General features: G+C 46.8%; 2 protein-coding genes across 3 annotated transcripts in view; one reads left to right on the top strand and one right to left on the bottom strand.

The window, feature by feature from the left end:
* Window positions 1-6547: 6547 nt before the first annotated feature.
* On the bottom strand, window positions 6548-11680 carry selenot2 (selenoprotein T, 2). 2 transcript variants are annotated; one of them, XR_006010956.1, is made up of 7 exons: window positions 11376-11680; window positions 10446-10556; window positions 8424-8550; window positions 8242-8329; window positions 7960-8095; window positions 6864-7834; window positions 6548-6794 (listed from the first exon to the last, which is right to left on the bottom strand). XR_006010956.1 is itself a non-coding variant. In XM_041989601.1 (6 exons), the coding sequence occupies exons 1-5, from the start codon at window positions 11588-11590 to the stop codon at window positions 7974-7976; spliced, it is 663 nt and encodes a 220-aa protein (XP_041845535.1). In that variant the 5' UTR covers window positions 11591-11680; the 3' UTR covers window positions 6548-7834; window positions 7960-7973. The 2 variants fall into 2 exon arrangements, 1 of the variants encoding a protein (XP_041845535.1); XM_041989601.1 differs by having other exon boundaries at window positions 6548-7834.
* Window positions 11681-12018: 338 nt separating this feature from the next.
* Window positions 12019-14276, top strand: part of LOC121642726 (cytochrome c oxidase assembly protein COX18, mitochondrial) — a 5888-nt gene continuing 3630 nt past the window's right edge. The window contains exons 1-2 of the mRNA XM_041989592.1: window positions 12019-12522; window positions 13309-13409. Of these exons, the coding sequence (XP_041845526.1) occupies window positions 12190-12522; window positions 13309-13409 (434 nt within the window). The 5' untranslated portion in view covers window positions 12019-12189. The remainder of the gene's footprint in view (window positions 12523-13308; window positions 13410-14276) is intronic.

The following is a 14276-nucleotide window of genomic DNA, read 5'->3' on the forward strand; positions in this document are numbered from 1 at the left end:
GAACAACAGAGGCAGTTTTACAAAAGCTTCACAAAAATAATAAAATAATAATAAAAAAGAACCAACAAATGCAAAGAATTAACCAGGGTAATAGCTAAAGTGCTTCACAAACCTATCAGTAATTTTAAGCCGAAATGAAGCAGTATGAATGTAACCTCGGGAAAATAAAAGTACAGGCAACAGCAGTCCCTGTTTACACAGCTACTAAATTAACCTAAACAGAGTCCGGAGCCACTACATTCTTGATACGTTTCTCCACAAAGTCTGAAGCAAGTGATGGGTCTTCAAATCTGTGGACTTGTCCACTAGGGAGGGTGATCCGCAGCACAGCAGGGTAAAAGAGACCAAACTTTACACCTGGGCAGGAGTGAAGTTCCTTTTTAACTTTGGCAAAGGCAGTACGTTTTTTGGCCACTGTAGTAGTAAAATCTGGGAAAATGGAAATTCTCTTTCCTTTGTAAAGAAGAGGGGCGGATGCTGCAGCCTTACGCAGAATTTCGTTGCGTTGTTGAAACTGATTAACCCTCACAACAAACGGACGGGGAGGTTCTCCATCCTTCGGTTTGGGACGGAGTGTCCGGTGGGCTCGATCCAGTGCGGGCTTGTCATCCAGGCCTAATAAATCTCGTAGTAATGTGGCCACAAAATCCGTCGGGCGGGGTCCCTCAGATCCCTCTGGTACACCCACTAGACGTATGTTATTTAGTCTCGAGCGTCCCCCCAGGTCCTCACATTTTTTCAATAAAGAGTCCACCAGATCCGTCAGCGTTGCTATAGTGTCCTGTAAGGTAGTTAGCTTGTTGTCATGGTTTTGTTTCCCCGTGAGATATTATCTTAACTTCCAGTGGCCCAAGAGCGGTTGTAATTTCTCTCTTGACTGCTTCTGACACAATTTGTTCAAACTTGTCTATGATGTCTGAGCGCATGTCGTCCATCATTACCTTCATCTGAATTAGTAGACGCTCGTTAGCATCGGGCTCCGGAGCGGCCTCGGGCTCAGGCGACAGACGTTGCTTGTTGCGGCCTACTTTGGTGGTATCTGTCTTCCCCCGGTTCGCCATGCTTACAAAAAAAAAACTCTCCCGGCAGACCAGTCACAGTCGTAGTATAAACTTCACTTACTGTTAGCAATGTCGGATATAGCTTTATAAAATTGTGCAAAAATACATTTAAGCAGTCACATTCCGGCGGAGCTCCCGCAGACACGTCTCACATGTTGAACGTTCCCCATAAGACTAATTTTGACTCATTTTGTGCAGGTTTAATCATAAAATACAGCACCCAGGAGTAGCAAAATGTAAAAAAAAAGGTTTACTAAAAGGTCTTCAAAGTACCAACAGAAACTTTAAAATTAAACAGGAACCAACTCAACTACACAAAGGAAGGAACAGTGAGACAAGACACAAGGAATTTCATAATAATAATCATTTCTCAAGGTCTGTGTTCCTTGTCAAACTGGCTTTTGACCTTTAATGAGGCGTTAATTAACAGATGTTCGAGGTGGTGAGACAGTATGAAAATGATCACAGCACATGGAAAGTGAGGGACCTACTGCTGCTGCTGGGTCTGAGACTGAGGACCATGTGGTTCATGATGTTAATCTTTGCCAGTACTGATGTTACCATGTTAAAGTGTAGCTTTAAGGTTCAATATGATTGTTATGCAATAAGCTAGTTGCTCGGATACACCAACAAACATGAGTGATGGTTTGTATTGTACCTCCTGTCTTACTTTTAGAAGGGTGTAAGGGACTCCCAGTCGACAGTTCCCAGTCAGAGAGCAGGTTCAATACAAAACATGACTCAGTGACATTTATTGGAGAAAAAATTTCAACATAATTATTAAAACATATTTGTTGGAGCAAATTTCTAACATCCATCCATCCATCCATCCATCCATCCATCCATCCATTATCTGCCGCTTATCCGGAGTCGGGTCGCGGGGCAGCTGCCTTAGCAGGGAAACCCAGACTTCCCTCTCTCCGGCCACATTCACCAGCTCATCCGGAGGGATCCCAAGGCATTTCCAGGCCAGCCGAGAGATGTATTCCGTCCAGCGTGTCCTAGGTCTTCCCCAGGGCCTCTTTCGGGTGGGACGTACCCGGAACACCTCACCAGGGAGGCGTCCTAACCAGATGCCTGAGCCACCTCATCTGGCTCCTCTCGATGTGGAGGAGCAGCGACTCTACTCTGAGCCCCTCCCGGATCAACGAGCTTCTCACCCTATCTCTAAGGGAGAACCCGGCCACCCTGCGGAGAAAACTCATTTCGGCCGCTTGTATTTGCGATCTCGTTCTTTCTGTCACTACCCACAGCTCCTGACCATAGGTGAGGGTAGGAACGTAGATTGACCAGTAAATCGAGAGCTTTGCCTTTTGGCTCAGCTCCTCCTTCACCATGACAGACAATCACTTATAATAATGTCTTTCCATAAATATAAATAAACACAAGTAAAGTCTGACTATATTAATCCTACGCTGGATTTTTTTTAAACCAAACCCACAAATTCATGGAAGAGCTCAACATAACGTCAGCTGACTGCATTTACCACAATAATCTAATATTCAGTTGGAAGTTTTTTCTAACTTAAATCCATATGAATTTATACATTTGATTAGATTATAAATTCTCTATTTGTTTCACTTTTGTTTAACAACTCACAAAAAAAGAGGATTCTTTTAGAAAATCTATTTCAACCATATTATTATTATTATTATTATTATTTATTGTTTTAGTAGCAGTGGCTGGGAAGCATCAGTAACAGATTAGCAAAGGGAAGAAGATGGAACATAATACTGTTAATTAATTCTCATAAATACAATGAGTAATGAGGGGCCTGGGCCCCTGTAGAGCCCTATTTCTAGCAACGCCCCTGCCCTCAGTCTCTATAGGCATAACTTATTGATCACGAAAGTCATTTTTCAGGCTCCAGAATAAACTCAGCTGTCAGTGTGAAGGTTTTTGAAACATCAAAACAAAAACTTAAACCAGCAGCAGCAGACATAGACCACTTCCCCAAAAACCTGTAACAGTGTTCCACATACAGGATCCCCCAGCTCCACATTTTCTCCCTCTGATAGTACCTGTATAGTACCTGATAGTACCTGCCTGCAGCACCAAAGGACTCAGGGTAAAGTCTGTCTCCTCCCTAGCTGCACCTGTCCTCCTCCTCTCCTCTTTCATCATCACCTCTGCTTCTGTGTTGGTGGATTCTCAGATGTTTAATGAAGTTTGTTGGCTTCATACACACACACACACACACACACACACACACACACACACACACACACACACACACACACACACACACACACACACACATCAAACTGCATCGTTGCTGTTTGTGGAGCTGAAATATCTCCACGCATCACTGCGTGTCGGACTGATCTCTGAACAGTGGATCTGTTTCAAACATGCCTACAGGCAGAAGAAGTAGTTCTTACTTATCCTGGAAGTTTAGTTATATACATGCTGGTATAGGACGAATAGATATTTCACTATTGATCCGCACATCACTACTATTTATTCTTCTCAGATAGATCATATCGTAGGCCCATTCCCATTTATTTATTTATTTCACCATATCTCCATCTGCGTCGCAGGGGTGCACGTCAAGTCTGGAAGAGGTGCGGATCAAACCTCTGTGGAGCTACGCTGAGTCTACGGTGGTTACGCAGATTCAGACGCTGCCCGACCGTGCGTGTGCGTCACGTTACGGCTGTGCCGCGGCCTTCACATTCATCAGTTCAGTCAAACCGGTGCAGTCTGAGGACTTGTCTCCCACAGGTGTCCACTTCCTGTCACGTGACCAACAGATCTGCTTCCAACGAATAAACTTTAATGGAAATCTGTGTTATTATAGACCATATGTTTATTTATGTCTGGGAACGATGGATGGATGGATGGGTGGATGGATGGATGGATGGATGGACGGGCGGATGGATGGATGGATGGGTGGATGAACGGGTGGATGGATGGATAGGTGAATGGATGGATGGACGGGCGGTTGAACGGGTGGATGGGTGGACGGATGGACGGGCAGATGGATGGATGGGTGGATGAACGGGTGGAAGTTTGATCGGGCGGATGGATGGATGGATGGATGAACGGGTGGATGGATGGATGGACGGATGGAGGGGTGGACGGATGGATGTATGGACAAATGGATGGATGGACGGGCAGATGGATGGATGGGTGGATGAACGGGTGGATGGATGGACGGGCGGATGGATGGATGGATGGATGGATGAACGGGCGGATGAATGGGTGGATGGGTGGATGGACGGATGGATGGATGGACGGGCGGATAAACGGGTGGATGGATGGATGGATGGACCGATGGAGGGATGGACGGGCGGATGGATGGATGGATGGATGAACGGGTGGATGGATGGATGGACAAATGGATGGATGGACGGGCAGATGGATGGATGGGTGGATGAACGGGCGGATGGATGGATGGATGGATGAACGGGCGGATGAACGGGTGGATGGATGGATGAACGGGTGGATGGACCGATGGAGGGATGGACGGATGGATGGATGGACGGGCGGATGAACGGGTGGATGGATGGATGGATGGACGGATGGAGGGGTGGACGGATGGACGGGCAGATGGATGGATGGGTGGATGAACGGGTGGAAGGATGGACGGGCGGATGGATGGATGGGTGGATGAATGGGTGGATGGATGGATGGACGGATGAATGTATGGACAAATGGATGGATGGACGGGCAGATGGATGAACGGGTGGATGGATGGACGGGCGGATGAACGGGTGGATGGATGGATGAACGGGCGGATGAACGGGTGGATGGATGGATGAACGGGTGGATGGACCGATGGAGGGATGGACGGATGGATGGATGAACGGGTGGATGGATGGACCGATGGAGGGATGGACGGGCGGATGGATGGATGAACAGGTGGATGGATGGATGGACGGATGGAGGGGTGGACGGATGGATGTATGGACAAATGGATGGATGGACGGGCAGATGGATGGATGGGTGGATGAATGGGCGGATGGATGGATGGATGGATGAACGGGCGGATGAACGAGTGGATGGATGGATGGACCGATGGAGGGATGGACAGGCGGATGGATGGATGGATGGATGAACGGGTGGATGGATGGATGGATGGATGAACAGGTGGATGGATGGATGGACCGATGGAGGGATGGACGGGCGGATGGATGGATGAACGGGTGGATGGATGGATGGATGGATGAACGGGTGGATGGATGGATGGACGGATGGAGGGGTGGACGGATGGATGTATGGACAAATGGATGGATGGACGGGCAGATGGATGGATGGGTGGATGAACGGGCGGATGGATGGATGGATGGATGAACGGGCGGATGAACGGGTGGATGGATGGATGGACCGATGGAGGGATGGACGGGCGGATGGATGGATGGATGGATGAACGGGTGGATGGATGGATGGATGGATGAACAGGTGGATGGATGGATGGACCGATGGAGGGATGGACGGGCGGATGGATGGATGGATGAACGGGTGGATGGATGGATGGATGGATGAACGGGTGGATGGATGGATGGACGGATGGAGGGGTGGACGGATGGATGTATGGACAAATGGATGGATGGACGGGCAGATGGATGAACGGGCGGATGGATGGATGGATGGATGAACGGGCGGATGAACGGGTGGATGGATGGATGGACCGATGGAGGGATGGACGGGCGGATGGATGGATGGGTGGATGAACGGGCGGATGGATGGATGGATGGATGAACGGGCGGATGGATGGATGGACCGATGGAGGGATGGACGGGCGGATGGATGGATGAACGGGTGGATGGATGGATGGATGGGGTTTTCTCTGAAGCTGTCTACAGAAGAAGACATGTTCATGACGGTCTTTTTATGTTCAGAAACGACACACAGCTGTTCGCTGGCATCACTTCGCAGACCTGGATCCGGTTCTAGAAAGCAGGTCTCTGGGTTTCTGGTTCCAGATCACCTGCTTTGAGTTGCTTCAATCAGCTCTGAGTATCTTTACCAGAATAAAAAGCCATCATCTGTGGAGCTCCGATACTGGGATTTACCATGGCAACCGCTGTAAAAAAGCTACGGTTGATTTCATCACATTAGAGCTCGTTTCAGACGAATGAAGAATTCAGTCTTTGGCGTGATGTCATGACCCCGGTGTGTGGTGTTGGAGAATCTGAGTGAATCCCATTTAATGAGATATTGATCAGCAAATGATAGATCATCTGTTGGAGGTTTGAAAATCTTTCAGGACGTAAGTCAGTGTATTTATTCAGCTTCTGAATCCCTGAATTCATGTAGGAAGCTAAAAACAACCCATGTCTGACAGCTGCTTCCGGTTTCTTTATAGTAAACCTGCCAGAGAGACGGTTACGATCACAAAGTCGGTTACCAAGGTGACAGAGTGGAACTAAAAACTCAGGGTTAAAATCGTTTTCACAGAGCCAACTTTCTGAAACACCTCCAGGGGGGAAAAAGCTGGTTTTTCTTCAGGCTCTGACATGAATTAATCAACACAAAGAAAGTTTCATCAAATAAAAACTTTATTCCATCTGAGTTCAGATTTTACTTAAAGTCACATCACATCTGAAATCAACGATTAATCATCTAATCACATTAACATCAGTTTTGGTTCAAAGACGAATTACACAACCGACCAGTTCCCTGTTCTCCACCGGATCACTGCACCAGACTCGGGTTAGATCCCGGGAGCTGTGAGGACGGCCACAGGAAGCCGAGGAAAACTCGTTCGTTTTAATGTTTGATGAACAGCTGAAAATGGAAATAAAGTTAACTTTATTGATGGAAAGTGTTTGTAGTGAACATTTCTAGCAGGCACACCTGATGAGATGGAAACATCATTCAGGTAATAATCCAGCTCAGAGAGGAGAACATGTCGGATGTGTCTAACATCTGGAGCAGGAACAAACAAGCTGGGAAGGTTGGAGAAGGGAAACGTAGAGGTGGACTGGAACTGGAGCGTCAACCAGAAGAAAACCAGGTTCCAGTGAAGCTGAAGAGGAGCAGTGGTGGACCGGAGATGATGCTGGAACCTCGGTTCTGGTCCAGTGAAAAAGCAGCAGGTTTCCTCCATCACAGAGGGTGAAGTCAGGTGAAGCACCAGAAGACGGAGGTCGTTAGATCCACCGGACATGTTCTGGTTCCATCGATCAGGAGGTTTAGTGATGAGGAGGACGACGAAGATACATCTCAGTGTCATGAACAGAAAACTGCCAGAATTCAGCTTAATGGAAGAAACATGAGAAGAATTCATCCTGCACAGCTGATCGATCAGCTGATCGATCAGCTGATCAGTTATTTAAAATTTGTTTCATTTTTCAGGAATATTTAATAAACTCAGAACCTTCTGAATTTATAATAAAATATTTCTGTTCAGATTTGTTGTTTTCAAAGTCTGGAGACCAGGATCAGAGTGGAGACCAGGATCGGAGCGCGGAGACCAGGATCGGTGCGCGGAGACCAGGATCGGAGCGCGGAGACCAGGATCGGAACGTGGAGACCAGGATCAGGGCGCGGAGACCAGGATCAGAACGCGGAGACCAGGATCAGGGCGTGGAGACCAGGATCAGGGCGTGGCGACCAGGATCAGAACGCGGAGACCAGGATCAGGGCGTGGAGACCAGGATCAGAGCACGGAGAACAGAGCTGAGTTGTGATCCGGTGCTGCAGAAGGTCTCGTCTGCTGGCGAGGAAATCTGGTTCGGTCCCACAGAGTCTGATTTAAGACCGGACCTTCATGAATGCCAGCAGCTCAAACTCCTACTGAGCTCGAACACTTGAACGCAGCACAGCTGAGGAGACAGACAGGTGAAAGGTCACATGACACATGGTAACACGTGGAGATCACTATGCTAGTACTCCTATTGAACAGATCAGTGGAAAAAATATGGAGCTGCTCCCAGGTGTGTCTGCTTACCTGTGAATGTAGGTTTAAGTGGAGGAGAAGGTCATGTGATCCACCTGGTTCATCTTCAGGTGGTTCTCGAGGATCTGAAACATCTCCTGGATGTTCGGGACGTAACCGGACTGCAGCTTCGACCAGACAGGAACATCTGAGGGGGACAACAAACACAGTTACACTAGGAAGTGACACATCCGCCTCACCTGGACAAATAATTCACCTGAACATGTTTGTTTCTGGTCTGTTCTGAAGGTTGTCGTTAGTGATGTCACAAGGTTTAGACTAATCACAACTCACCATTCAGAGTGACCTCGAACGCTCCCGTGGACAGGAAGTGAGTCTCCATCATGTTACAGAGGAAGAAAGCCATCAGACAGGAAAAGATCTGACCAACAGAAAACAGGAACAAGGCTCAGTCTGTTGCTACGGTAGCAGCGGTAGCATCTGTTGCTGCGGTAACAGCTGTAAGGTTCAGGTACCTTGTTATCCTGACTCCAAGTCCAAGCTCTGGGGGTGTCGAGTCCCAGGAGGGTGAAGGGGTTCTGACCGCTGACGATGAGGAGGATGGACAGCAGTTTAAGGTAAGAGATCAGGTTACCAAGCAACCTGAGGAGGAAGGAGAGGAGGACGAGTTAATTCCAGATTTTCATTTTAATGGAACAAACCACATAAACCTGGCGACTTGTTCAGATTGATCTTTTTAAGGTCCAAAACACAGAAATTTGTTTTATCTTTAAGTTGAAATGTTTCAATTAATCTGCTTGATATAAATAAATCCACGTTAAACCGAATCCACGTTAAACCGAATCCACCGTTAAACCGAATCCACGTTAAACTGAATCCACGTTAAACCGAATCCACCGTTAAACCGAATCCACGTTAAACCGAATCCACGTTAAACCGAATCCACCGTTAAACCGAATCCACGTTAAACCGAATCCACGTTAAACCGAATCCACCGTTAAACCGAATCCACGTTAAACCGAATCCACCGTTAAACCGAATCCACCGTTAAACCGAATCCACGTTAAACCGAATCCACGTTAAACCGAATCCACCGTTAAACCGAATCCACGTTAAACCGAATCCACGTTAAACCGAATCCACCGTTAAACCGAATCCACCGTTAAACCGAATCCACGTTAAACCGAATCCACCGTTAAACCGAATCCACCGTTAAACCGAATCCACGTTAAACCGAATCCACCGTTAAACCGAATCCACCGTTAAACCGAATCCACGTTAAACCGAATCCACCGTTAAACCGAATCCACCGTTAAACCGAATCCACCGTTAAACCGAATCCACGTTAAACCGAATCCACGTTAAACCGAATCCACCGTTAAACCGAATCCACCGTTAAACCGAATCCACCGTTAAACCGAATCCACGTTAAACCGAATCCACGTTAAACCGAATCCACCGTTAAACCGAATCCACCGTTAAACCGAATCCACGTTAAACCGAATCCACGTTAAACCGAATCCACCGTTAAACCGAATCCACGTTAAACCGAATCCACCGTTAAACCGAATCCACCGTTAAACCGAATCCACGTTAAACGGAATCCACGTTAAACCGAATCCACCGTTAAACCGAATCCACGTTAAACCGAATCCACGTTAAACCGAATCCACCGTTAAACCGAATCCACATTTAAACCGAATCCACGTTAAACCGAATCCACGTTAAACCGAATCCACCGTTAAACCGAATCCACGTTAAACCGAATCCACGTTAAACCGAATCCACGTTAAACCGAATCCACGTTAAACCGAAGCCACCGTTAAACCGAATCCACGTTAAACCGAAGCCACGTTAAACCGAATCCACGTTAAACCGAATCCTCGTTAAACCGAATCCACGTTAAACCGAATCCACCGTTAAACCGAATCCACCGGTAAACCGAATCCACGTTAAACCGAATCCACCGTTAAACCGAATCCACCGTTAAACCGAATCCACGTTAAACCGAATCCACGTTAAACCGAATCCACCGTTAAACCGAATCCACCGTTAAACCGAATCCACCGTTAAACCGAATCCACGTTAAACCGAATCCACGTTAAACCGAAGCCACCGTTAAACCGAATCCACGTTAAACCGAATCCACGTTAAACCGAATCCACGTTAAACCGAATCCTCGTTAAACCGAATCCACGTTAAACCGAATCCACCGTTAAACCGAATCCACGTTAAACCGAATCCACGTTAAACCGAATCCACGTTAAACCGAATCCACGTTAAACCGAAGCCACCGTTAAACCGAATCCACGTTAAACCGAATCCACCGTTAAACCGAATCCACCGTTAAACCGAATCCACGTTAAACCGAATCCACTGTTAAACCGAATCCACGTTAAACCGAATCCACCGTTAAACCGAATCCACAGTTAAACCGAATCCACGTTAAACCGAATCCACGTTAAACCGAATCCACGTTAAACCGAATCCACAGTTAAACTGGGTCTGAAATTTGGCTCAGTGATGTCACAGCTTACCTGTTTAAAGGGGTGGGGGGGTGGTTTTCTCCCTCTATCCGGATGTCTGGGTACACCTGGCTGATGGCGCGAGAGTAGTCCTGGAAGACTTTACTGTAACCTCAGGAGATGCTGGAAATACACACAGGACACACCTGTCTGGTGAGCTCAGACATGTTCAGGAAGTTGTGGTGGTTCTGAAACTGAAAGCGACTGGTTTTAAAACAGGTTTTCAGCAGAACCGTCACTGACAGACAGAACCGAGCAGTTAAAATCATCTCCTACAACCACAGCTGGACAATCAGAACTATGTCAGTCAGATTATTCCAGTTTCAGATTAAATCATTTGACCAGACCCTGATCATAAACCTGCTGCTACACACAATGTTAACAGATGCACCCAAGTTTAAAACACCTTTCTGGATGGGTTAAAATGGTGCCACGTTGGCATGGCAACCATTAGATTGGAGATTGAGAACAAAATTACAAAGGTTTCCAACGGCTTGTTTTCAAGTCCTGACAATGACCCATTAATTCAAACGAGGAAAACAACTAAACCCTGCAGCACAGAGGACTTGAGAAGAACTGGTGTAGAAGAACTGAAATGTGAAAGAAACACACGTTTCTCAAGCCAAGTCATGCTGGGTCCCAACCAAAATCAGTCCTGCTTCTTACATAAAGACAAACTTTTAACAGATAACGTCTTCAAAATATAAAGTACGTGTTTTTAGACAACAGGTTTAGTTTGATTGTTTAATTTGTTGGGTTGAAAATCCTGGGACCAAGACAAAATGAAAACATATCCATTTAAACAAAAACACAAAGAGTCTGATTTAATTTAAGCCAAAAGTATTATTTTATGTGTCAAAATAATAACAACAATAAATTAAACAAATAATAATTATCTAGATAATCTGACAATGCTAACTGTTAGCATCTTTGCTTACTCACCAGTACCGGAACTTGAGCACAGGCCCGGTGTACATGGAGGCCTTGGCGGGTCTCCCGGGCTCTGTGTCCGGCAGGCCGTCCTGAGAGATGCCGGGACCATCGGTCTGCAGCTGTCGGTGGCTCGGGTTCGACCTGCCGACGTAAATATCCCGGAGAGTGAGAGCAGTGAAGAAGAGTAAAGCAGCCAGGAGGCTAACCTGGCTGTACTCCGCCATGACTGTTGTCTGACGGAGGAACCAATCTGTCAAGTAACCAAATTATCCGATGCTTCACTTCCTCTACACGCTTTCACAATAACAGAGATAGACAGTTTAACAGATCTACAGAGGTTTGGCAGAGGTTTAGCTCAGATGGAAGTAAATTACATTAATATACTGAGAACCAAGAGCTTACGGGGGGAATGAAGTTTATTCATCATCATTTTCATGAGACAGTTTCCTGTCTGTGAATGTGAATGATTGACTCCGTTTCCGGTGTGAAAAAAGAAATAAACATATTGGGTAAATTTCAGTTTTTCAGTGAACGTAGGCTATAGTTATGCCATTGGTTGTTTGTTTTAAATGCATTCTTCTAACAAATTTTCGTTTTCCTCCCCGTGACGTAATATGTCCCCGACGCACAGTAATAAACAGTATGACGTCACATACACGGGACGATCTTTTCATGTTAATGGAAGGAGGAAGGTGAAAGTAAATTTAAAAGAAAAGAACTTTAAATATTATCTTCGTTATTTAACCAGCGACGTCACGCATGCCGGTTCCGTTCGTGTCTGCTGGACAGACGACACGCACCGTGTCGCAGACAGTCTGACAGTATGCTCAGGGTGGGGGCTTTGGTCAAGACCTCTGTCCTGCAGCTTCCGGCGCGAGAACTTGTCAGGAGGTCTGTTCTACCTGGACTCAGTTCCGTACCGTCGTCAGCGGTTCGGACGGTGTCGAACAGTAGTGCAGGTGATGCCGCGGGTGGAGGTTGGTGGTACAGCAGCCTGTCGGACTCTGCTCCCGTTCACCTGTGTGAATACTTCCTAGTGAGCGTGCAGCAGGTGAGCGGGTTGCCATGGTGGCTGAGCATCATGGCGGCGACGGTGACGGTCCGAACGGTCATCACTCTGCCGCTGGCTGCCTACCAGATGATCATCATCTCCAAGGTGAGAGTGGTGGTGTCACGTGTTTCTGATTCCAGCGCGTGCGTTTGTTAAAAAAAAATCATGTTATAATTTAATGATCTTACAGATGATGAAGATGGAACATCATCATCATTTGTCTCTCCCAGTCTGATCCCAGTTGAAACCCAATCTGATCCTAGTCTGATTCATGTCTGGTTCCAGTCTAATCCCAGTCAGAACTCAGTCAAACTCAATGTGAACCCAGCCAGATCCCAGTCTAATCCCTGTCTAATTCCAGTCAGAATCCATTCTAGTCCCAGTCTGATCCATCTCTGGACCCATTCAAACCCCAGCCTGATCCCACTGTCTGAACACAGTTTGATCCAGCCTGGTCCCCGTTTGACCCAGCCTGGTTCCAGTTTGACCCAGCCTGGTTCCAGTTTGATCCAGTCTGGTCCCAGATTGATCCAGTCTGGTCTCAGTTTACAGTGTGAAGCTGTTTGGAGTGTTACAGAAATATTTGGGTTCTCACGCGGTGCTGCTCCAGAACATCTCTGGAATTTTCTTCAGGTTAAGGGATTTCTGTGGGGAGGGGCCAACCCACCTTAATGTTGTGAAACAGATGTGTTTCCATGACAACGTGCAGACTGCGCTGGTTTAGTTATGGAGCACTGTAAAACACACTTTTAAAAACTTTTGACTATATTGATTATTGATTGGTGACAGACGCTGATCAGCACAGGTGAGAAAACACAATTAACAAGCTGAGAAACGACTGAAATGTCTGCTCTCCACCAGTAACCATGGTAACCTTTAGCCAATGTGCAGGTGGAGGCATTGCAGGTGGAGATCGCTGAACTGGCGAAGAGGCTCCGATATGAAGTTTCAGTCCGAGCGACGGAGAAAGGCTGGACAGAGAAGCAGAGCCGGTGAGAACCAACACACACACAGAACTTCACGCCGGACTGATCCAGATCCAGATCCAGTCTGCTCTGATCCTCTGAAACACACACACGCATATGGTCCAGTTCAAAGGTTCCACAAAGGCCTGGTTCCAAATAGTTCAGAATCCAAAAAGATCAGGTTCTAATGAGTCCTGATTCCAACTGAGGTCTGGTTCTAACTAGATCTGCTTTCAACCAGATCTGGTCCCAAGGAGGTTTGGTTCTAATGATCCATCAGATTTTAATGAGTTCTTAAAGTGTACATACGTCCAAAATCTGAAAACGGCGTAAGGCAGAAAAACTTGTGACGGCGTGAACCATGAACGGCTAGTTTCCTCCTTCTCAGCTGATCCATAAACACAACGAGAGAAAAGCCGATCAGCTGATCACCAACAGAGATCCTCTAGAGCAGACACGGTGCAAAACGCAGCTGGACTGTCGCAAGTTTAAAACATAACGCGGGAAAAGTGCGGGTGTGGAACCCTCTCACCGGTTAAAGACACCCCCGTTCTCCACGGAGGCGTCGTCCATTGATGTTTTTATTCTCAGATCCATCCATAGAACCAGCCGGCTGATTTTCCCATCCCGCTTCTCCACGTCCCGCCATCATAACAGAGAAATGACGGCTGTGTGGGGCTCGTCATGCCGCGCACGCGCTACCTGCATAAAAATGATAACACAGTAAATCACGTAAATGAATTAATGCCGTTAACACATTATTTCTGACAGCCCTAATTTGAATTAGTTCTGGTTGGAATGAGTTCCAAAGAAATCAGGTTCAAATGAGATCAGGTTCTGATGAGTTCTGTTTCTAATGAAGTTAGGTTCCAAATGGATCAGGTCCCAGTTCAA

Source organism: Melanotaenia boesemani, chromosome 7, assembly GCF_017639745.1.
Source record: "Melanotaenia boesemani isolate fMelBoe1 chromosome 7, fMelBoe1.pri, whole genome shotgun sequence".
NCBI classification, from domain to species: Eukaryota; Metazoa; Chordata; class Actinopteri; order Atheriniformes; family Melanotaeniidae; genus Melanotaenia; species Melanotaenia boesemani.